Source organism: Rhinoraja longicauda, chromosome 1, assembly GCF_053455715.1.
Source record: "Rhinoraja longicauda isolate Sanriku21f chromosome 1, sRhiLon1.1, whole genome shotgun sequence".
Taxonomy (NCBI): Eukaryota; Metazoa; Chordata; class Chondrichthyes; order Rajiformes; family Arhynchobatidae; genus Rhinoraja; species Rhinoraja longicauda.
This window is the reverse complement of record NC_135953.1, coordinates 16,695,596-16,719,089: the sequence shown is the minus strand read 5'-3', so window position 1 is coordinate 16,719,089 and position 23,494 is coordinate 16,695,596. Positions and strand designations below refer to the sequence as shown.

Below are 23,494 nucleotides of genomic sequence, written 5' to 3'. Positions count from 1 at the left end.
TGGATGATCAGCCATAATCACAGTGAATGGCGATGCTGGCGCGAAGTGCCGAATGGCCTACTCCTGCACCTATTGTCTATTGTAAGGCAGCAACTCTACCACTGTGCCACCGTGATGCCCACATTGCGTTTAATATTGCGTTATGGACAGCTCATTTGATAGCAATGCATTGTTTATGAACCAGAATATGGTGGTGCAATGATTAAATCACAGCATTAATGATTTACTAGCCTGGAATAGTAAACAGGAGAACAAGTTCAAGTTCCAGTGTCTTACTATGGGACATTCAATTCAGTTAAAAAAAACCCATCTGGAAATAAATTGCTGTTATCAATAAAATAGAGCTGATTAAAACCCAAACTGATTCTTTAAAGAATTCAGTATTGGCAGCTAGCTGAGCACTGGTGCTGGGGATGTCCCAGAAACCCTGACAATCGAGTCAACATGAAGCACAAATGAGATTATTTTATTATTATATACTACTCAGAGTGGTTTCAGCTGCCTAGCTTGTAACCTTAGCTGTTTAGCTGACGTAAGACATTAACTATTAACGCTGGGTTAATAGCTGGGCTACTAAATCATTAATGCTGTGATTTAATCATTGCACCACCATATTCAAGCACCACATAAACAAAGCATTGCAATCAAGTGAGCTGTCCATAACGCAACAGCAAACGCAATGTGGGCAACATTTTCAGTGGACATCTAAACCGTTTCCTTGTCTCACGAAAAGACTATCCTGCAAACTTTCCTACCTCCTCTCTTCACTATTGTCATCCAGCACCTAAAGCTCCCCGCCTCATCCATCAATTGAAGGAAGAACTTACTTTTAAAAATATTGCTTCTGCCATCTCTTTAGTTTAGTTTAGTTTAGAGATGCAGCATGGAAACAGGCCCTTCCACCTATCGAGTCCACATTGACCAGTGATCCCCACACCCTTACGCTATTCTACGCACACCAGGGACAATTTACAATTTTACTGAAGCCAATTAACCTACAAAACTGTACGCCTTTGGAATATGGGAGGAAACCGAAACACTCGGAGAAAACCTACGCAGGTCACGGGCAGAACGTGTAAACTCTGTACAGACAGCACCTGTGGTCAGAATCGAACCCGGGTCTCTGACGCGGTAAGGCAGCAACTCTACTGTTGTGCCATCATGCCATCCTTGTTAGAAGTCTTCTTAGAAGGTTTGAGAAAGGGACATTTAGGAAAAGAGGGGATTGTCAACAATAGATTGTACAACTATTATTTCCTGACAACAGTAGGGATAAGTTATATTGCTTTGAGTCCATTCAGCTGTAACAGATCATGGCCTCAGCTTTGTCATTACCTTACCTAGCATAGTTGCTTGTTTTAAAAACTTGTAGCTGGTTTCAAAAGTCATCTGCTGGAGTGGCGAGGAGCTTGACTGGATGCCGATGCGATTAAATGGCTTGTACGACCCATCAAAGCACATGTAATCTGCCACCAGAGAAAGATGTCGTGGGTCCACTTGGATACCTGTGCAAAGCAAGACAAGAAATAGGATTCAAATCCACGGCACAGAACATGAGCAATGATAGGAAAGGCAGCTGCACAGTACGGCTGTATTGGATTGCACTGTAAAATTACTTTGAGATCCAGACTTCGACTTGACCAATAGCACTGGCCTGAGTTTTAAACAGTTGAAGTTAAAAACTCTGGCAAAAAAAATCCATTTTACAACACAGGCGTTTGCAAAGCATAGAAAACTTACCATGAAATGGAGAGATATGGATCACATGTAGGCAGAGGAGTTTAGTTTGACTTGGCATTATGTTCATGTGGACAACGTGTGCCGAAGAGCCTGTTCCTGTGATGTAATGAACCGGCTTCTCACGAACTAGAGAGCAGTCCTGGCCTCTTAGCTACCTCATTGGTGACCTTGATACTCTCTTTAATCAGACTTTACTGAATGTTATCTTGCACTAAACGTTATACCCTTTATTCTGTACCTGTACACTGTGGATGGCTTGATTGTAATCTTTTCGCTGACTGGATCGTACGCAACAAAAAGCTTTTCACTGTACCTTGATACACGTGACAATAATAATAAACTAAACTACTGGCCTAGGTTGCAAAACACAATAACGGATTGTAGCTTGAGATTAAGAGAATAAGTCAGAGGATCAAGCAAATCAGTAGGTTACTTCATCCCATCACACATAAAAAATCCCAAACTCATTGCTCGGTTTGCTGACATCTTTTCAATTGCATTTAGAAAAAGCTTTCTGTGAACTGTCAAGTTTGGATCCGTGCACCACAGAAGGGCTACTTCAGCAAGTAGAGGCTCTGTACGTGCATGTAGAGGTAGCAATGGACACAACATGCTCAGCATTGGTTAGGAGACAGACCAGATGCATTTGCAGGTGCACTCATAAGCACTTGAAGTGGCAAATCTAGCAAAGCTACTGAACGAGATTAGCTGAGAGGCTGCCTTTCCTGGCTGCACAGTCTATAACTGAAAGGGCACCATCTCAAGCCATGTGCACATTGTTTAGGTTCGGATAAGGTCAGAATCTGCTTACTCTGAGGCTCAAGGAGCTTGGAAATCAACGTCATAGATAGAGTCACACAGGGTGGAAACAGGCCATTCGGCCCAATTTGCCCAGGCTGACCAAGATGCCCCATCTACACTAGTTCCGCATGTCCAACGTTTGGCCCCGATCGCTTTAAACCTTTCCTATCCATGCACCTGTCCAAATGTCTTTCCTGGAAGCTTAATATCACTGCTCATGTTCTGTGCCGTTGATTTGAATCCTATTTCTTGTCTTGTCTTGCACAGGTTCAAATGCTGTTATAATACCTGCCTCAACTACCACCTTTGGCAGCACATTATCCATATACCCATTGTACACAGTCTCAGTGGGTACACAGTGTCTGTGTGAAAATGTTGCCCCTCAGGTTCCTATTAAATCATTCCCTCTCACAAGCCTATGTACTCTGGTTCTTGATTCCCCTACCCTGGATAAAACACTCTGTGTATCTACCCCATACTCGTGAATGTTAAGTTTGTTTTTTTCCCCCCAAGACGGAGGTTGATAGATTTTTGGACATGAGGAAATTTGGCGAGGAAGTGGACAAGGCAGAGAATAAGCCACCATCTTACTAATCGTTAGATCAGGCTCCAGGGCCTCAAGGCCTACTGCTGATTAGTTTAGTTTAGTTTAGAGATACAGTGCATAAACAGGCACCAGCCCACCGAGTCCGCACCAACCAGCGATCCCCACACACTAACACTATCCTACACACACCAGGGAGAACTCACAATTTTACCAAGCCAATTAGCCTGCAAACCTGAAATGTCTTTGGAGTGTGAGAGGAAACCAGAGCTCCCGGAGAAAACCCAAGCAGGTCACAGGGAGAACGTCCAAACTCCATATAGAGAGCATCCATAGTCAGGATTTCCCCTGGGTATCTGGTGCTGTAAGGCAGCAGTGTACCGCTGCACCACTATAATCATGTTAAATGGGATATACACAGAACAGACCTGGCAACTAAAACAGGCTTTTTGGGAGATTCTGTGGCCTATTATTAAAGGCATAAATGTACATCAGCATATTCAAGCCACTCACCCAACTTATCCAAGTCATCCTGCAGCCTCAAAGCACTCTCCTCGTAGTTCACATGATTGTATAGACATGAAGTAGAGATTGTAGAATGGATAAGGGAGGGCCAGTGGATGTGGTGTATCTGGGCTTTCAAAAAGCCTTTGACGTCCCACTTAAGAAATTAGTGTGCAAACTAGTACGCAACCCAGCTTTGTGTCATCCGCAAACTTGGTGATGCTACATTTAATTCCTTCGTCTAAATCGTTAATATATATTGTAAATAACTGGAGTCCCAGCACTGAGCCTTGTGGCCATTCTGAAAGGCCTGCCATTCTGAAAAGGACCTGTTAATTCCTACTATTTGCTTCCTGTCTGCCAACCAGTTCTCTATCCATGTCAATACCCTACCCCAATACTATGTGCTCCAATTTTGCACACTAATTTCTTAAGTGGGACTTGTCAAAGGCTTTTTGAAAGTCCAGATACACCACATCCACAGGCCCTCCCTTATCCATTCTACAATCTCTACTTGGATCATATCCCTCCAAACTTGTCCTATCCATGCACTTGTCTAATTGTTTCTTAAACATTGCAATAGTTCCTGCCTCAGATTGCTATTAAATCTTTCCCACTTCACCTTAAACTATGTCCTCAGGTTCTCGATTCCCCTACTCTAGGCAAGTGACTCTGAGTGTGTACCCGATCTATTCTTCTCATTGGTGCAACAACTTTAGAAGTTTAATCGAAAAATAGTTTTCCAGGCAGAGAATTGTGGAAACCTGGACGTATCTGAACTAGAAGTCCAAAGAGAGTTAAGACTTTTAAGTTTATCGAGTTTTAAGTTATTTGGAAGTGGATCAGAATAAAGGCTGTGGAATGGGTATGCCGTGGACTTGTGGTGAGTTTATTCAATGGCTGTGAAGTGGAAAACTCTAAACTGGTAGAAAACAACTATTCTATTATCTCCTGAAGACAGACACATAAAGCTGGAGTTTATGTGTCTGTCTTTGGGGTCAACCAGCATCTGCAATTCCTCCCTACACCTATTATCTCCCGAGTTTAGTTTCAAACGTCAATCTGGTAAATATTGTACTGAGAGGCAGATGGAAAAACGGTGATTGTAGCCACTGCTAATCATACCAGTACACTCTATGTAACTAAAGGAATTATTGCAGGTTAATAAACCCCAACAAAAAGAGGACACTTCAACAGATGCATTATCCCCAAACAACAAGCCAATTAAGCTGGGAAGAGCTGAGCATGTGAACGCATCATTGATTGATACAGCCAAGTACTCATTAAACATGTCTCAACCTGGATCATAATCATCGGTTAATTATTTCCCTTGATCTCTCAAGAGAAAGCTGGAAAGGGAGAGTTTTTTCCAGTATTTCAATTGCAAGTGAAACTGACATTGCCGTCCAGTGAATGAGCAGAGATCCAGTGCAACAGGGCTTGACATGGATGCTTCACCCCATCGGCTAATTATAGTGCCTGCACAGTGGTTACATTAAAATGTTGGTAATGTACACGACAGGAATGAAGAAACAGACCGAATTCAAATCTCACACATCATTCAAGGATATTGAAATTCAGTTAATAATCTGGAATTTGGAAAGAACAAAGTCTCAGTAACAAAGAACACAAAAACTATTGGATTCAATGATGCTCTTCAGGGTAAGAAATCTGTAAATTTGTCTTGCCTGGCTAGCATTTATGTGATTCCCTTGTGTCCAATTCTTAAATGTCCTCTGACGGTATACCAAGCCTAGGGCAATTAGGGATAGATGATAAATCCCAGCATTGCCAGTCTCACTCGGATCCACATATACTGGACAAGGTTTAGTGTAGTTCATTTTTTTGTTTAGATTAGAGATACAGCACGGAAACAGGCCCTTCGGCCCACCGAGTCCGCGTCGACCAGCAATCACCCCGTACACTAGCACTATCCTACAGTTATTTTTACCAAAGCCAATGAACCTACAAATCTGTACGTCTTTGGAGTGTGGGAGAAAGCCGGAGCACCCGGAGAAAATCCATGTGGTCACAGGGAAAACGTGTAAACTCTATAGACAGACCACTGGTAGCCAAGATCAAACGCAGATCTCTGTCACTGTAAGGCTGCAGCTCCATTGCTGCGCCACTGTGTCACCCTCCTCTGAAGGTCTACCAAGCCAAGGGCAATTAGGGAGAAATGATAAATCCTGGAACTGCCAGTCCCACCCGGACTACACATATTGGGCAAGGTTAGAACATAAAACAGTACAGCATGGGAAGAGGCCTTTCAGCCCACAATGCCTGTGCCATACATGATGCCAATATAAACTAATTTTAAAGGGTGGTGGGCGTATGGAACGAGCTGCCAGAGGAGGTAGTTGAGGCAGGGACTAATGCAACGTTTAAGAAACGAATAAGCAGGTACATGGATAGGACTGGTTTGAAGGGATTTGGGCCAAAGGCAGGCAGGTGGGACATGTTGGTCATTGTGGGCAAGTTGGATGGAAGGGTCAAAGGGTATGATTCCATGACTCATCTGCCAGCACCTAATCCATATCCTTCAGTTTTCTGCACATCCATGTGCCTATCCAAGAACCTCTTTAACACCACTATCGTATCTGACTTCATCACCACCATTGGCAGCATGTTCCAAGCACCCACCACCCATGGTGTAAAAATACTTTCCCCGCACATCTCCATTAGATAGAGACAGGACTCTTGACATTTGCAGAATCACAGTTTTGCCAAGGGATGCAGAGAAGCGGGACAAATGTAAAATGTTTTTAAAAGACTTACCGTAAACAGCAAACACATCTTTGATTTCTTTTTCTATGACTCTAAGAGCAGCCTCGATGCCATACGTGCTGGCAATAGAGTGGATATCGTTTGAGTACAGGCGGCCGAGGTCCAAGATCTGAAGCCGAGGAAACAAAGCAAATCACAGAGACTGGAAGTACAAATTCTCCACACAGAAATTACATAAGAATACAACCACTTATTAACTAATAATATTTTAGCTCTCACCTATATAAACATTTTTCAACACATGCAAAGATGCATGTGGTCAGAAAGCAAGGTCATGCGAAAATTGAGAAATTGCACTAAGAATGGTCAATATGTTGTTTTTAGTGGCAGTGATCGGACTGTTCCAGTTGCCCAAGTTCAATCCTAACCGCTGGTGTTGTCCATGGGGAATGTGCACATTCTCCCTGTGACCATCTATATTTCCTCCAGGTACTCCAGTCCCGTCCCCCGTCCCCCCCCCCCCCCATGCTCCAAAAACATGTAACTTAGTAAATTAACTTGCTACTGTAAATTGACCCTAGCATGTAGGTGAATGGTAGAATCTGAGAGGAAATTATGAGAACGGGATAATAGAAAGGGATTAGCATAGGATTAGTGAGGAATAAAACTTTGATAAGTCAGCACACTTTGGCAGTGGCCTTTGGAAATGCCAGACTGACAGACTTTCCAGACTATTGGATTTGCTCCTATTATTATCTGAACAGACATTTATTGATTTTTAAAAAATGTTATATACAATATCATAATTAATTTTTCAGTGAATTCGGAATGTTCAAAGGAAGTGGGGGGGGGGGGGAGAAGGGGGGCCTGGTGAGTTTAGAGGGAGTGTGGGAAACTGGATCACAGCAAACTTAAAGGCAACATGAAAAATGAGGCTGGGTAGGTTTTGAGGGAACATCGGAAACAGAGCCCTGGTGAGCTCAATGCCAACAATCAGAGAATGATCCCAGGGATGATTGGGTTAACATATGATGAGGGTTTGATGGCACTGGGCTTGTACTCGCTGGAGTTTAGAAGGATAAGGGGGATCTCACTAAAACTCACCTAATAGTGAATAGCCAGGATAGAGTGGATATGGAGAGGATGTTTCCACTAGTGCAAGAGTCAAGGACTAGAGGCCATAGCCTCAGACTAAACGGATGTACCTTTAGAAAGGAGATGAGGAAGAATTTCTTTAGTCAGAGGGTGGTGAATCTGTGGAATTCATTACCACAGAACGCTGTGGAGGCCATCAATGGACATTTTTAAGGCAGAGATTGACAGATTCTTGAGGGTGTCAGGGGTTATGTGGAGAAAGCAGGAAAATGGGGTTGAGAAGGAAAGATAGATCAGCCATGTAGTGGCAGAGTAGACTTGCTGGGCTGAAAGGTCTAATTTTGCTCCTATAACGTATGAATCAGGAATTTCAAACAAATAGATAGCAGATCACTGGAGTTTTATTGTTCGACACAGCTTTTTTGGGCTGCTCTGCTATGCAACTTCATGGCTCTATGAAACAAATACTTTTGCGCAACTACCCTTAAGTAATTGCAACATACCCGACAAAATGGGGAAGATTGATGCCGTTTCCTTCGCAAGCTGTTTCCCATATTCTTTACATAGATTTTTCTCGGTAGAACAAAGAACAGTACAGCACAGTGCCGACTCTGAGGCCAATTTAAACGGCACATCTCCCTCCACATGCCCCATAACCTACGGTGGGTGCCGGAGGCCGGATGGGCCCGCGGTGGGTGCAAGGACCTGTCAAGGGACCCGTTGTCAAAAACAAAGGGGGACCCGGCATAGGGTGGGGGCCGCTGAGAATGGCGAGGGACCATTGGGGACTATAATAAATGCTTTGTGACTTTATCACAGCCTGGTACGTGACAACTCTTGGCATACCTAGTGTATGGTATGCAAAACAAAGAATTTCACTGTGTCATGTCATAATAAAGTATCAATCAATCAATTACTCAATTCCTGCCTGTACACCTGTCTGTCTAAATGCCTCTTAAACATTGCTATCATATATGCTTCCACCACTTTCTCTGGCAGTACATCATCACACTCAAGTGTAAAACATGTTGCCATGTAAGTCTCCTTGAATCATTTCCCCCTCTCATCTTAAAAGCTTTGCCCACCACTTTGAGAAAAATACTCATTCTATGTATCTCATAATTTCATATACTTCAATCAGGTTGCCCCTTCAGCCTTTAGCACTCCAGAGAAAGCCAAGTTGTGTAAAGTTGTGGTTAAGCCACAGAGCACACAGCCTTCCATTCTAGATAAGGAAGGAATTTGAGGGATTGCAGGTGCGGCAGAGGGCGGCACGGTGACGCAGCGGTAGAGTTGCGGCCTCACAGCATCAGAGGCCCCGGGTTCGATCCTGACTCCGGGTGCTTTCTGTATGGATTTGTACGGTGGGCCGGAGGGCCTGATTCCGCGCTGCATCTCTAAACTAAACTAAAAGGTTACTGAACAATGCTGAAGTAAAATACTGTAGTTGTGAGAAAATCAAAATATAACAGATACAGCTGGAAATAGTCAAGGTGCCAGGCAAAATTTATACAGAAAATAATGTTAAGTTCTGAAGACATCGCCAATCTCTATTTATCTGCTGCTAAATCTGTGGTCTATTTCTCACAGTTTATATTTTTAAACTCGGCAAAGAGAAACATTTAGGGAGCCATCAGTAAAATTTAGAAGAAAACAATTCAGGAGTAAAATTGGAAACACCGAAGGGATCGCAGAAGTTGTAACTCTCTTCACAAATGATCACTTGATCGTTGTAAATCCGAGATTAGCAGATAGTCCTTAACAAATATATTGCAGAATATTACAAAGGACGAATATAAGGGCAACCACAGATCAACCACCATCTCATTGAATGGTAAACTGGACAAGATATGAATTGGCCTACATGTGTCGTTGAGTTTTTCATTACAGAGCTATCGCCATGTTTCCTTTTCTACATTTCCAGGCGATAAGGATTGCCTTTTACAAAGAGGGAGCCGGCGGGGGGAGGAATGGGGCCACCAAGAACAAAGAGGAACCAGGTAGGGGAAATGCCGAGAACAAAGAGGGACCATCATGACTCTAATAAGTACTTTCGTAGCTTTGTCGGCATCTGAAACGTGGCGACTTGGTGTACTTTGGGTATTGTATGCAAAATATAAAGAACTTCACTGTACCTAGGTACATGTAGCCTACCTACATGTAGTCTACCTACATGTACCTAGTATGTTTTTTTGAATCATTGAATTCAGTATCATTGAATTGAATTCTCAAACCATTTTACGCACATCATCATACTTGAACATCTCGGTCAGGTTTATTCCCTCTGTGTTTAAAACAGTTTCCTTCTCTCCTTTCATGTTGGCCGTTTCATTCAAGAGGCAACGAGTGATTCCTCTGGTCTCGTGAACAACTGCATTTTGTGCCACTGACATAATCAGGGAGGAGAGGTCAAAGTGCACCTTCATGATGGGCAGCTTCAGTGTAACCTGCAGAATAAATACGCAATCATTGGAATAAAGCATCTTGTTAAAAGTTTCTTGAATTCAAAGTAAATAATTCAGGAGCACCACAAATCTCAAATTTCTTTTTGAGTTACAGGCATAGAGTTTTCAAGTGTGCTGGTCCCAATTTGCAGAAAAAAACATAGAAACATAGAAAATAGGTGCAGGAGTAGGCCATTCAGCCCTTCGAGCCTGCACCGCCATTCAATATGATCATGGCTGATCATCCAACTCAGTATCCCGTACCTGCCTTCTCTCCATACCCCCTGATCCCTTTAGCCACATCTAACTCCCTCTTAAATATAGCCAATGAACTGGCCTCAACTACCTTCTGTGGCAGAGAATTCCACAGATTCACCACTCTCTGTGTGAAAAAAAACGTTCTCATCTCGGTCCTAAAAGACTTCCCCCTTATCCTCAAAACTGTGACCCCTTGTTCTGGACTTCCCCAACATCGGGAACAATCTTCCTGCATCTAGCCTGTCCAACCCCTTAAGAATTTTGTAAGTTTTTATAAGATCCCCCCTCAATCTTCTAAATTCCAGCGAGCCCATCAAACACCTGTTGATATTTCCTAAATAACAAGGAAAAGTTAGCAGCTTTACTTCCTGCCTATTCACCTTTTCTGGGACTTTTAATCTGCAAAAACATAACCTTGAATATCAATTCATAAATGTAGCATTAAATAGTCCTGTTTTTTTAACCTTTGTGGATATACAAAGCCATATAAACTTTAAAACTAATTATATTTTCCAAGATGCAGATAACAGTTGAATTTAAAAGACACAAAAAATGCTGGAATCTTAAACAAAACAGACCTGAACACAGGTTCTACCTGGGTTAAGTCAAGTCAAGTTTATTTGTCACATACACATACACGATGTGCAGTGAAATGAAAGTGGCAATGCCTGCGGATTGTGCAAAAAAAGTTACAATTACAGCATATAAATTAAAATTAATACAGAAAAGAAATTTTAGTCCCTGGAGTTATAATAGTTAACAGTCCTGATGGCCTGTGGGAAGAAACTCCGTCTCATCCTCTCCTTTTTCATAGCATGACAGCGGAGGCGCTTGCGTGACCGTAGCATCTGGAACAGTCCGTTGCTGGGGTGGCAAGGGTCCCTCATAATCTTGCTTGCTCTCGATCCACACCTCCTGATGTATAGGTCCTGCAGGGGGGCGAGTGTAGTTCCCATGGTGCGTTCAGCCGAACACACTACTCTCTGCAGGGCCTTCCTGTCCTGGGCAGAGCTGTTCCCAAACCAGACTGTAATGTTGCCGGACATTGCTCTCTACAGCCCCAGAGTAGAAGCACTGAAGGATCCTCAGAGACACTCTGAATTTCCTCAGCTGTCTAAGGTGGTAAAGGCGCTGCTTTGCCTTACCCACCAGTGCGGCAATGAGTGTTGTCCATGTCAGATCCTCTTTGATGTGAACTCCCAGGTGTGGAGATCTGTCCTTTTCCTTTGTTTCAGCCACTATATTCCGCATAAACTTTGCAGCATTGTGTGCTAGGCACATGCTTGAGGCTCCCTCACTTTCTTTCCCACACCTGCTTGAGGCTACGTAATCACAAAAATGCTGAGCTTGCTAAAGCTAGTAGTAATCAGTAGCCCAAGACCGCAGAATGTTCCAGCTCGTCTTCAGGAGACAAAAACACAAATGTATAAAGAACATAAACAATAAACAGACACCGACTAAAAACCTTGAACAATGGCATGTTAGAACCTTATATGGGAAAACTGACTTTGTTCCAACTCTCGGCCGTATAAGGGAAAACTGACTTAATTCCAATATTGATTGGTTGTGCTAATTGTAAATAACTGTGAATTCTGCGGTTTGGGGGATAAAAGGGGCTTCATTCTAGGGGCTGGTGTGACATGTTTCCACTGGCCCCGGAGTCCGCAACTCTGTGTGTGCTTTTAGAAACTTGTCCGAGATATCTCTAATAAACTAAAAGGTAAAGTCTGTGCCGTTTCTGATTATTGTCATCCAACTGACTGCGAACGAGAAGTCGAACTCGACACAGGTATTTAAAGCTGCTCACCCTATCCACAGTAGACCCATTTATTTCCAGTGGCGTGTACGTCCTTGGATGTTGAGCCCTTCTAATGTCCACAATCAGCTCCTTAGTTTTTTTGACATTCAAGAGGAGGCTATTGTCCCGACACCAGAGTGCCAAATCAGCCACCTAGGCCTTCTCATCGTTGTCGGAGATCCGGCCCACCACCAGTGTCATCAGCAAACTTGATGATGGAGTTTCAGCTGAACCTGGCCACACAGTCATGTGTGTACAGGGAGTACAGTAACCCTGGGGGGATCCTGTGTTCAGGGTGAGGGGGCTGGATGTATGTTCCCCCATCCTGACCACTTGGGGCCTGGCGGTGAGAAAGTCCAGGACCCAGGCACACAGAGGAGTGTTAAGCCCCAGTTCCAGCAGCTTCTCAGAAAGTCTGGTGGGGACTATGGTATTGAAAGCTGAACTAAACTCAATGAACAGCATCCTCACATAGCCCCCCTTCTGGCTGTCCAGATGAGAGAGAGCGGTGTGCAGAACCTGGGAAACCGCATCATCTGTGGATCTGTTCGGACGGTATGCGAACTGTAGTGGGTCCATGTTGCCAGGAAGGAGGGCACAGATGTGTTTCTTGATTCTTCAGTCTGAAGAAGGGTCTCGACCCGAAACGTCACCCATTCCTTCTCTCCCAAGATGCTGCCTGACCTGCTGAGTTACTCCAGCATTTTGTGAATAAATCAATGTGTTTCTTGATTAGTCTCTCGAAGCATTTCATGACAACCGAGGTGAGGGCCACCGGTCGGTAGTCATTCAAACAAGCCGGAGAGGTATTCGTTGGCACCGGTACAATAATGGATCTTTTGGAGCATGCAGGGACCACGGACTTGGCCAAGGAGAGGTTGAATATTGTGGTGCGTACTGGAGCAAGCGGAGTGGCACAAGACTTTAGTACTCCCCCAGCTATACCATCTGGGCCTCCAGCTTTCCTCGTGTTCACACGCGTCAGAGCCCACCTCACGTCGTGCTCGGACACCGAGAATGTGTGCACATCCCCGGCGGTGGATCCCCCTCCAGCCTCGCTAGCCAGCGCCCTGTCGGAGTTGTTTTTAGACAGCGAGCTAGGGGTGATGTTACCCGTCTCGAACCGTGCGTGAAACCGTGCGAACACTTAATGCATTTAAAATGCATGTCAACAGGTACATGGACGGGAAAGGTTTAGAGGGACATGGGCAAAACACGGGCAGGTGGGACTAGTGTAGATGGAGCATCTTGGTCAGCATGGGAAAGTTGGGCCAAAGGTCCTGTTTCAGTGCTGTATAACTCTATAATGGACATCCTGCGCAAAGAAACAAGTATTTAAGAGACCGGATGGCTGGATGGGGATGGATTTGCTGGCTGCTGCAGATAACGGGATATTTCTGTGTGCTTTCCCCTCCACATACTCCCTCCCCAAGCCGCAACAATGGAGGGCTGGGTCGAGCCAAGCAGAGCCAGGAGCAGACTCACTTGCTGGGTCAGTGCGGTCGGCTGGCTGCTGCTCTTGCCCCACCCACACACTCTCCCTTCACAGATATTTCTGTGATGTTCTCCCAGTGAATTTGTTCATTTCTGATTATAAACTGTTCTGCTTAAGAGTAATTCTCAGAAACTAAACGCTGTCATAACATGGGCAGAGCATTACCACCCTCTCCACCCCTGCTGACCACATGCTACGCTGAACGAAGACCAACTTTCACATCAGTGTATACCTAAAGCAAATCAATTCAGCAAGGGCGGCACAGTGGCGCAGCTGGTAGAACTGCTGCTTTACAGCACCAGAGACCCAGGTTCGATCCTGACCTCGGTTGCTGTCTGCATGCAGTTTGTGTGTTCTCCCTGTGAGCGCATGGATTTCCTCTGGGTGCTCTGGTTTCCTACCGCATCCCAAAGACGTGATGGTTTGTAAGTTAATTGGCCTCTGTTAAATAGGGCCTAGCGTGAGAGGAATGGATGACAAAGTGGGACGACATAGAACTGTGTGAACGGGTGAACAACGGTCGGAGTGGACTCGGTGAGCCAAAGGGCCTGTTTCCATGCTGTATCTTTGGTTTAGTTTAGAGATACAGCGTGGAAACGGGCCCTTCAATCACCCATACACATTCTATTCAACACTATACGGACAGTTTACTAGAACCTACAAACCTGCTGTTCCATTGGAATGTGGGAGGAAACGGAGCACTTGGAGGAAACCCATGTGGTCACAAGGGGGAACGTGCAAACTCCATGCACACAGCAATCGAGGTTGGGATCAAACCCGGGTCTCTGGCGCTGTAAGGCAGCAGCTCTATCACCGCGCCACAATGCCAGCCCTCTCTGAAGCTAAACAGAACTAAAACAAGCACGTTTAATATTGTCTACCATTTTTAACATAATAGTATTCTTGTCTTACCTCACACCAAAGACTGTCACTACCATCATATGTATAAGCCTCGATAGCAGGATGTAAATTTAACACTGCATTTACTCTTGAGTCTACGATCATCCCTGTGGTATCCTTTTTTCTACTTGGTGCTTTTTTGCTCCTTGTCGGCTCAGAATGTTCAGAAGAATCTTGGTCAATGAGTTCATGTTGCTTGTCCTCAGGAAGATCTTCATCTTCCTTCTCCTCCAGTTCGTCTGCGTCATCCATGGCCTCCTCTTCTTCACTCTCATAATCAATCTAAATGATAACCACAATGAGCAAATAATTACCGTACCAGAGAAAAGTACCAAATTTATTTCAGGATGTGCTACTTGGTCACAGAGGATGGAGTACTTAATCAGTCTTCTCTGCTCTGACTTGGAGACCACACTCTCTAACACCACTCTCTGACATGACTGACCCCCAAGGAGACCATTCAACCCTCGCTCCGCAAGCAACAGAACAGTGCCCACTCTTAAGGAGGATTCAGACCCAAAACATTGCCTATTCATTCGCTCCAGTGATGCTGCCTGACATGCTGTGTTACTCCAGCACTTGTTTTAAATCTAATAGAATTATGGTCACTAGTCCCTCAGTCCCCACCAATACTGGCTCTTTCTTGCTCCCCAAGAGAAGGTCCAGTGTTGTGCCCTCTCTAGTATGGCTCACTAAATATTTATTAAGGAACCTTTCTTGGGTACATTTAACAAATTCCAACCTGTCCAAACCCTTTGTACTATGGGAGACCATAGTTAATAAAGGGAGATGCATATAAAATCATGAGGGAAATAGATAGGGGTGAAAACACAGTCTTTTACCCAGAGTAGGGGAAACAAGAAACAGAGGACATAGGTTTGAGAGGGGAAAGATTTAATTGGAATACGAGGGGCAACTTTTTCACACAGTGGGTGGTGGTTATATGGAACAAGCTGCCAGAGGAGGTAGTTCAAGCAGGTACTTTAACAATATTTAAAAGACATTTGGATAGGTACACGGATAGGAAAAGTTTAAAGGGAAATGGGCTAAACGCAAGTAGGCGGGACTAGAGTAGACGGCGCATCTTGCTTGGCATGGGAAAGTTGGGCCGTTAATGATAAGTATCATTAACTTACAGTGCCCTCCATAATGTTTGGGACAAAGACCCATCATTTATTTATTTGCCTCTGTACTCCACAATTTGAGATAAAGTGCACATTGTCAGGTTTTAATAAAGGCCATTTTTATACATTTTGGTTTCACCATGTAGAAATTACAGTAGTTTTTGTATAGTCCCCCCATTTCAGGGCACAATAACGTTTGGGACACAGAAATGTCATGTCAATCAAATTAGTCATGTTTAGTATTTTGTAGCATATCCTTTGCGTGCAATGACTGCTTGAAGTCTGCGATTCATGTACATCACCAGTTGCTGGGTGTCTTCTCTGGTGATGCTCTGCCAGGCCTGTATTGCAGCCATATTTATCTTATGCTTGTTTTGGGGGCTAATACCCTTCAGTTTTCTCTTCAGCATATAAAAGGCATGCTCAGTTGAGTTCAGATCGGGTGATTGACTTGGCCACTCAAGAATTTACCATTTTTTAACTTTGAAAAACTCCTTTGTTGCTTTAGCAGTATGTTTGGGATCATTGTTTTGCTGTAGAATGAACTGCCGGCCAACGAGTTTTGAGGCATTTTTTTTAACTTGAGCAGATAGGATGTATCGATACACTTCAGAATTCATTATGCTACTAAATCAGCAGTTGTATCATCAATGAAGATAAGTGAGCCAGTACCTTCAGCAGCCATACATGTTCAGACCATAACACCCCTACCACCGCGTTTCACAGATGGCTTGGTATGCTTTGGATCTTGGGCAGTTCCTTCTCTCCTCTATACTTTGCTCTTGCCATCACTCTGATATAAGTTAACCTTTGTCTCATCTGTTCACAAGACCTTTTTCCAGAAGTGTGGTTGCTCGAGATCTGGGTGTCCTAGTGCATCAGTCACTGAAAGGAAGCATGCAGGTACAGCAGGCAGTGAAGAAAGCCAATGGAATGTTGGTCTCAATGGAGTTGAGTATTGGAGCAAAGAGGTCCTTCTGCAGTTGTACAGGGCCCTAGTGAGACCTCACCTGGAGTACTGTGTGCAGTTTTGGTCTCCAGATTTAAGGAAGGATATTCTTGCTATTGAGGGCATGCAGCGTAGGTTTACTAGGTTAATTCCCAGAATGGCGGGACTGTCATATGTTGAAAGACTGGAGCGACTAGGCTTGTATACTGGAATTTAGAAGGATGAGAGGAGATCTTATCGAAACGTATAAGATTATTAAGGGGTTGGACATGTTAGAGGCAGGAAACACGTTCCCAATGTTGGGGGAGTCCAGAACAAGGGGCCACAGTTTAAGAATAAGGGGTAGGCCATTTAGAACTAAGATGAGGAAAAACCTTTTCAGTCAGAGTTGTGAATCTGTGGAATTCTCTACCTCAGAAGGCAGTGGAGGCCAATTCTCTGAATGCATTCAAGAGGGAGCTAGATAGAGCTCTTAAGGATAGCGGAGTCAGGGGGTATGGGGAGAAGGCAGGAACGGGGTACTGATTGAGAATGATCAGCCATGATCACATTGAATGGCGGTGCTGGCTCGAAGGGCCGAATGGCCTCCTCCTGCACCTATTGTCTATTTCTTGGCAAACTGTAACCTGGCCATCCTATTTTTGTGGCTAACCAGTGGTTTGCATCTTGCAGTGTAGCCTCTGTATTTCTGTTCATGAAGTCTTCTGCAGACAGTGGTCATTGACAAATCCACACTTGACGCCTGAAGAGTGTTTCTGATCTGTCGGACAGGTGTTTGGGGATTTTTCTTTATAATAGAGAGAATTCTTCTGTCATCAGCTGTGGAAGTCTTCCTTGGCCTGCCAATCCCTTTGCGATTAGTAAGCTCATCAGTGCTCTCTTTCTTCTTCATGATGTTCCAAACAGTTGATTTTGGTAAGCCTAAGGTTTGGCTGATGTCTCTAAACAGCAATAAAAGTTTCCAAAGGTGATGGAAAGACTGGAGGAAAGACTAGGTGCTCAGAGCTCTCTTATACCTGCATTCAGGAGGTAATTAAACACACCTGAGCAATTACAGACACCTGTGAAGCCATGTGTCCCAAACATTATGGTGCCCTGAAATGGGTGGACTGTGTATAAACACTACTGTAATTTCTACATGGTGAAACCAAAATTTATAAAATTGGCCTTTAATAAAATCTGACAATGTGCACTTTAACCACATGCAATTTTTTTTCTATTACAAATCTCAAATTGTGGAGTACAGAGGCAAATAACTAAATGATGGGTCTCTGTCCCAAACATTATGGAGGGCACTGTATATAACTCTATAAGTTAAAATCTCCCACCAGTTTATTTTATTTTATTGTCACGTGTACCGAGGTACAGTGAAAAGTTTTTTTATTGAGTGCAATCCAATCAGCGGAAAGACTATACATGATTTAGTATCTCGTTAGTAGCTTTCCCACTTCCTCCAGCTCTAGGTACATTCTCTCCTCTGTCCTTGGGTGAATCTGTCCTTTCTCGAACTGTTTATGTATAAAATGGTTTGTGATTTTCCTTTAAAGTGCTTGCTACTGTCGTTTCATGGCCCCTTTGAGACCTACCGATTCCTTGTTTAAGTTCTTTCTTGCCACCTTTATATTCCTCAACCGGTTTGTCAATTTTCAGCCTCCTAAACCTTACTTTTTTTTCTTGACTACACTTAGAACATCTCAAACAAATACACCTGAAAATAGAATTTGATTTAATTACTTTGCAAACAATAATTATAATGAGGAACAATTCTGGAATTCTGGAACTCTGGAATTAGTTTATATTGTTTAAGAATCTTCTGGCACATAATAGATGTAGGTCTTATCTATGGCCAAGGACATCAACTTGAAGGAAAAAGCCTTTGAAATCAAGGCTATACCTCTTCTTCCTGATTTTCACGCCGTTTGGCATCTGTGGCATCAGCGTCTCCTTCATCTGGTTCTGCGTCAATGATTTGGACTTCCTCCTCACCAGCCAGCTCATGGTCATCCTGTGTCTTATAACAGAAATAAATTACATAATGTTATAAAAAGATTAAAAAAGACAAAAATCTCAGATATCTCAGAATTATCTGAATACATTCAAGAGAGAGCTAGATAGAGCTCTTGAGGATAGCGGAGTCAGGGGGAATGGGGAGAAAGTAGGAACGGGGTACTGATTGAGAATGATCAGCCATGAGTATAGGAGCAAAGAGGTCCTTCTGCAGTTGTACAGGGCACTAGTGAGACCGCACCTGGAGTACTGTGTGCAGTTTTGGTCTCCAAATTTGAGGAAGGATATTCTTGCTATTGAGGGCGTGCAGCGTAGGTTTACTAGGTTAATTCCTGGAATGGTGGGACTGTCATATGTTGAAAGACTGGAGCGATTAGGCTTGTATACACTGGAATTTAGAAGGATGAGAGGGGATCTTATCGAAACGTATAAGATTATTAAGGCAGATTATTATCTGAATGGTGTCAAGTTAGGAAGAGGGGATGTTCAACGAGATCTGGGTGTCCTAGTGCATCAGTCACTGAAAGGAAGCATGCAGGTACAGCAGGCAGTGAAGAAAGCTAATGGAATGTTGGCCTTCATAACAAGAGGAGTTGAGTATAGGAGCAAAGAGGTCCTTCTACAGTTGTACCGGGCCCTGGTAAGACCGCACCTGGAGTACTGTGTGCAGTTTTGGTCTCCAAATTTGAGGAAGGATATTCTTGCTATTGAGGGCGTGCAGCGTAGGTTCACTAGGTTAATTCCCGGAATGGCGGGACTGTCGTATGTTGAAAGGCTGGAGCAATTAGGCTTGTATACACTGGAATTTAGAAGGATGAAGGGGGATCTTATTGAAACATATAAGATCATTAGGGGATTGGACACATTAGAGGCAGGAAACATGTTCCCAATGTTGGGGGAGTCCAGAACAAGGGGCCACAGTTTAAGAATAAGGGGTAGGCCATTTAGAACGGAGATGAGGAAAAACATTTTCAGTCAGAGAGTTGTGAATCTGTGGAATTCTCTGCCTCAGAGGGCAGTGGAGGCCAATTCTCTGAATACATTCAAGAGAGAGCTAGATAGAGCTCTTGAGGATAGCGGAGTCAGGGGGTATGGGGAGAAGGCAGGAACGGGGTACTGATTGAGAATGATCAGCCATGATCACATTGAATGGCGGTGCTGGCTCGAAGGGCTGAATGGCCTACTCCTGCACCTATTGTCTATTGTCCATTGTCTATCAATGAGGTACAGTATCATCATCCTCGAAGACATCATTTTTTTGTAATTCTAACAAAATTGCACACTTCCTAACAAATTGCAAAATTGTTTAATACAATATTATATCAAAGTAGACTATGGAATAACACAGCGGGCGAGGGGCCACCTGACCTGGCGAGTTACTCCAGCATTTTGTGTCTCTCTCTGCCATAAACCAGTATCTGCAGATCCAGTTTAGAATATTATTAAACTAAGGAATGCTTACTTAATCAATAACCCTTATTATTGTCAATCACGAGTGGAGTTCGGACCCATCCTGATTAGGTTTTAGAGAATGAATAATGGTAGCATCATGAAACCCAATTGCAGAAGGAGGACATTTAGCGTACAGGGCATGTGCAAATAGTTTTTCTTCCCTCTTGTGACTCCACTTCCTAAATCCACTACCACTATACTAAGGTCGTGAGGAACTAGAGGCGACTAATGGAGCCAGTTAGGGGGAGGGGAGAGGAGGGGGAAAGTAGAGACAGAGGTTGGAAGGTGGTCGAAAGAGAAGAAGTTAGGATGATAAACAGCTGGAACCAAAGAGGGAGGGAATTGAAAGGGGAGGCCAGGGGAGAAGAAACCCTGCTTGGCGGGCAACTGGGTGATGGGCAGAAAGAAATGAGAGGGGTTAGAGAGAGAACCCAGGTGCACTACTTTAAGAGTTTAGACTTTAGATTTTGAGCACGGAAACAAGCCTTTCGGCCCACCGATTCCGCGCCGACCAGCGATCATCCCGCACACGCGCACTATTTTACACACTAGGGACAATTTACAATTTGACTGAAGCCAATTAACCTATAAACCCTAATGTCTTTGGAGTGTGGGAAGAAACCGGAGCACCCAGAGAAAACCCACGCAGTCACAGGGAGAACGTACAAGGTCTGTACAGGCAGCACCCATAGTCAGGATCAAACCTGATTCTCTGGCGCTCTAAGGCAGCAACACTGCCGCTGCATCACTGTGGCGCCCTGTGATTAACGCAAAGTAACTCAGCACGTCAGGCAACATCTGTGGAAGGAAGGAGGGATGGCGTTTCGGGTCAGCACCCTTTGGCTCCACCTTAAAAGTTGATTCTCACCTGCTTTGCATCACTTTCTCCAGAGTCGTGATCCAGATCCTTCCGTGTAGCTTTCCGTGTATTCACAACTTTAAATGAACCCAGTTTAGTGCTTATCTTTTTAATGTTCTCAAGCAGTAGTCGAAAGAACCTGACCAAAGAGCAACAGTAAGAGTCTCCTGCAGAAAGGTACTCAGACACCTCTTTTGGCATACAGTAATACATTCAAGACTGATAAGATCAAATAAAGAAAATTTCTAGTTCATTACTACATAGTTCCTTAAAACATAGGACAGTACACATAGGAACAGGCCCTTTGGCCCACAAAGGCCTTTCCGAACATGATGTCAAGTTAAACTAATCCTCCCTGCCTGCACCTGATCCATATCCCTCCATTCCCTGTATATCCAAATCTAAAAGCCACTATATGTCTAACTGGTCTATCTTTTACCACCAACACATCCGTACTGAGATCTTATGACCAGAGCTTTGGTGTGGGAGAGAGAAATATGACAGAACATAACTGGAAAAAAGTTATTCACACCTTTAAATATCACACCAAAAGACCACACACACACACACACACACACACACATAATTTCTATTATCTTATTACGAGCTGATAATCAGTGGATAATCATTTTTTGTCTGTGAAACATGGCATCAATATGCACATGTTTGCTGACAACCTCAAGTGCTACCACTCAACAGTACTTTTGAATACACCAGTGTTCTGTTCTTCCTTTGTTTAATATTTCCCTCACCTCAAATATTAAACAAAGGATACAAGTAAATACAGATTTGCTGAAACTTTCAATGGAACATGAAAATCAAACTGACTAATATTCAAATATATAATATTCATAAATCACAGGAGCTGAATTAGGTCATTCAGACCATTGAGTCTTCTCTGCCATTCAATCATGCTGATCTATCTTTCCCATCTCAACCCCATTCTTCTGCCATCTCCCCATAACTCTTGACACCCTGACTAATCAAGAATCTGTCGATCTCTACCTTAAAAATACCCAATGACCAGCAGTCGGTAGAAATGAATTCCATAGATTCACCACCCTCTGACTATAGAAATTCCTCATCTCCTTTCTAAAGACGTCCTAATTACACAATCATTTTTGTAATTAGAATGGATATTTCTGACACAGAGCCACCACCTGAATGGAAGGAAATCTGAAACTTTCCACCTTTCCAACGAGTGCTGAGATCAAAGTTTTAACAGTTAAATAAAGTTACCTGGTTTCCATGTAGAGCAATAGATCATCCGGTGTCAAACATTTCTCATTTTGATATAGTTCGTAATCCAGAAAATAAAATTTTATTCTATATATCCTGAACTTCTCAAATCTACTTTGAACCTGAAAAGAATCCTTCACCTCAATTTTATGCAGAACCTGAAATTCATAAAAGCGTGTTTCAGTTCTGTGTTAAAAACATGACTAGTAAAACTCTATAATACAACCTAAAGGTTCTACACTACAGAGTCACAAAATTAAATTTCAAGGTGAAAAATCTTGATTTGTCCTTGAGCATAACAGGCATAGCATAACCTACAAGGGAGACAGCGTGAAATAGATATAAGACATATCACAAATTACATTGCATGTTGCATTACAGAACAAAATCTAGCCATTTAACAGAAGTAATAGTGGGTGCATGCAGTTGATGGGTAAAAGGAAAGTGCCATTTTGTGATCTTTACACTTGAAGTGGGCTTATGGAAAATTTGCACCCACATACTTTCAACTTTCTTTTTAGCGTTCGCTCTTTGAACCATAGTTATTTAGATAAAACAGTCTTTGTATTGCACTTTGGCGAAAACTTCTCTTTCTCCCGTCTTTACATGAAGAATTCTGCCTACCTCTGCCAAACACACCCTTGTAAGCTGCTTCTTCAGTTTTTTAACCTTCTTCAATGCTTTCTTGGTGTTCAGCACAGGAATGGTCATCATCGGAGTTTTAATGTTAGCACTTGCCACCATTAGAATTTCACGCAACCTTTTGGAAAGAGAAAACTTTCACGCTAACCATGCATAACAGTGTTTCTGGTTTGCTTTATTTTGCAGCAATCCATTTACAGGAAAGAAAAATTAAACACATAAGCATATACCGAGGGCAGCACAGTGATGCAGCCAGTAGAGCTGCTGCTCACAGCACACGAGACCCAGGTCCGATTCTGACCTTGGGTACTACCTGTGTAGAGTTTACAAGGTGTACACATGGGTTTCAATAGACAATAGGTGCAGGAATAGGCCATTCGGCCCTTCGAGCCAACCCCTGCCATTCACTGATCATGGCAGATCATCCAAAATCAGTACCCCGTCCTGCCTTCTCCCCATATCCCTTGACTCCACTATCTTTAAGAGCTCTATCTAACTCTCTCTTGAAAGCATCCAGAGAATTGGCCTCCACTGCCTTCTGAGGCTGAGAATTCCACACATTCACAACTCTCTGGGTGAAAAAGTTTTTCCTTATCTCCGTTCTAAATGGCCTACCCCTTATTCATAAACTGTGGCCCCTGGTTCTGGACACCCCAACAACGGAAACATGTTTCTTACCTCTTAGCGTGTCCAATCCCTTAATAATCTTATATGTTTCAATAAGATCCCCTCTCATCCTTCTAAATTCCAGTGAATACATGCCCAGTCGCTCCATTCTTTCAACATATAACAGTCCCGCCATCCTGGGAATTAACGTTGTGAACCTACGCTGCATTCCCTCAATAGCAAGAATGTCCTTCCTCAAATTTGGAGACCAAAACTGCACACAATACTCGAGGTGTGGTCTCACCAGGAC

The 23,494-nt window shown here is 43.4% G+C and overlaps 1 protein-coding gene across 1 annotated transcript in view; it reads right to left on the bottom strand.

Annotated features, from left to right (window-relative positions):
* polr1a (RNA polymerase I subunit A) overlaps positions 1 to 23,494 on the bottom strand; it is a 107,607-nt gene that overhangs the window by 5,238 nt on the left and 78,875 nt on the right. The window contains exons 26-33 of the mRNA XM_078411842.1: positions 22,561 to 22,696; positions 21,937 to 22,094; positions 20,707 to 20,836; positions 18,274 to 18,390; positions 14,319 to 14,588; positions 9,658 to 9,858; positions 6,368 to 6,485; positions 1,341 to 1,505 (exon numbers count right to left, since the gene is read on the bottom strand). Coding sequence (XP_078267968.1) covers positions 1,341 to 1,505; positions 6,368 to 6,485; positions 9,658 to 9,858; positions 14,319 to 14,588; positions 18,274 to 18,390; positions 20,707 to 20,836; positions 21,937 to 22,094; positions 22,561 to 22,696 — 1,295 coding nt within the window. The remainder of the gene's footprint in view (positions 1 to 1,340; positions 1,506 to 6,367; positions 6,486 to 9,657; positions 9,859 to 14,318; positions 14,589 to 18,273; positions 18,391 to 20,706; positions 20,837 to 21,936; positions 22,095 to 22,560; positions 22,697 to 23,494) is intronic.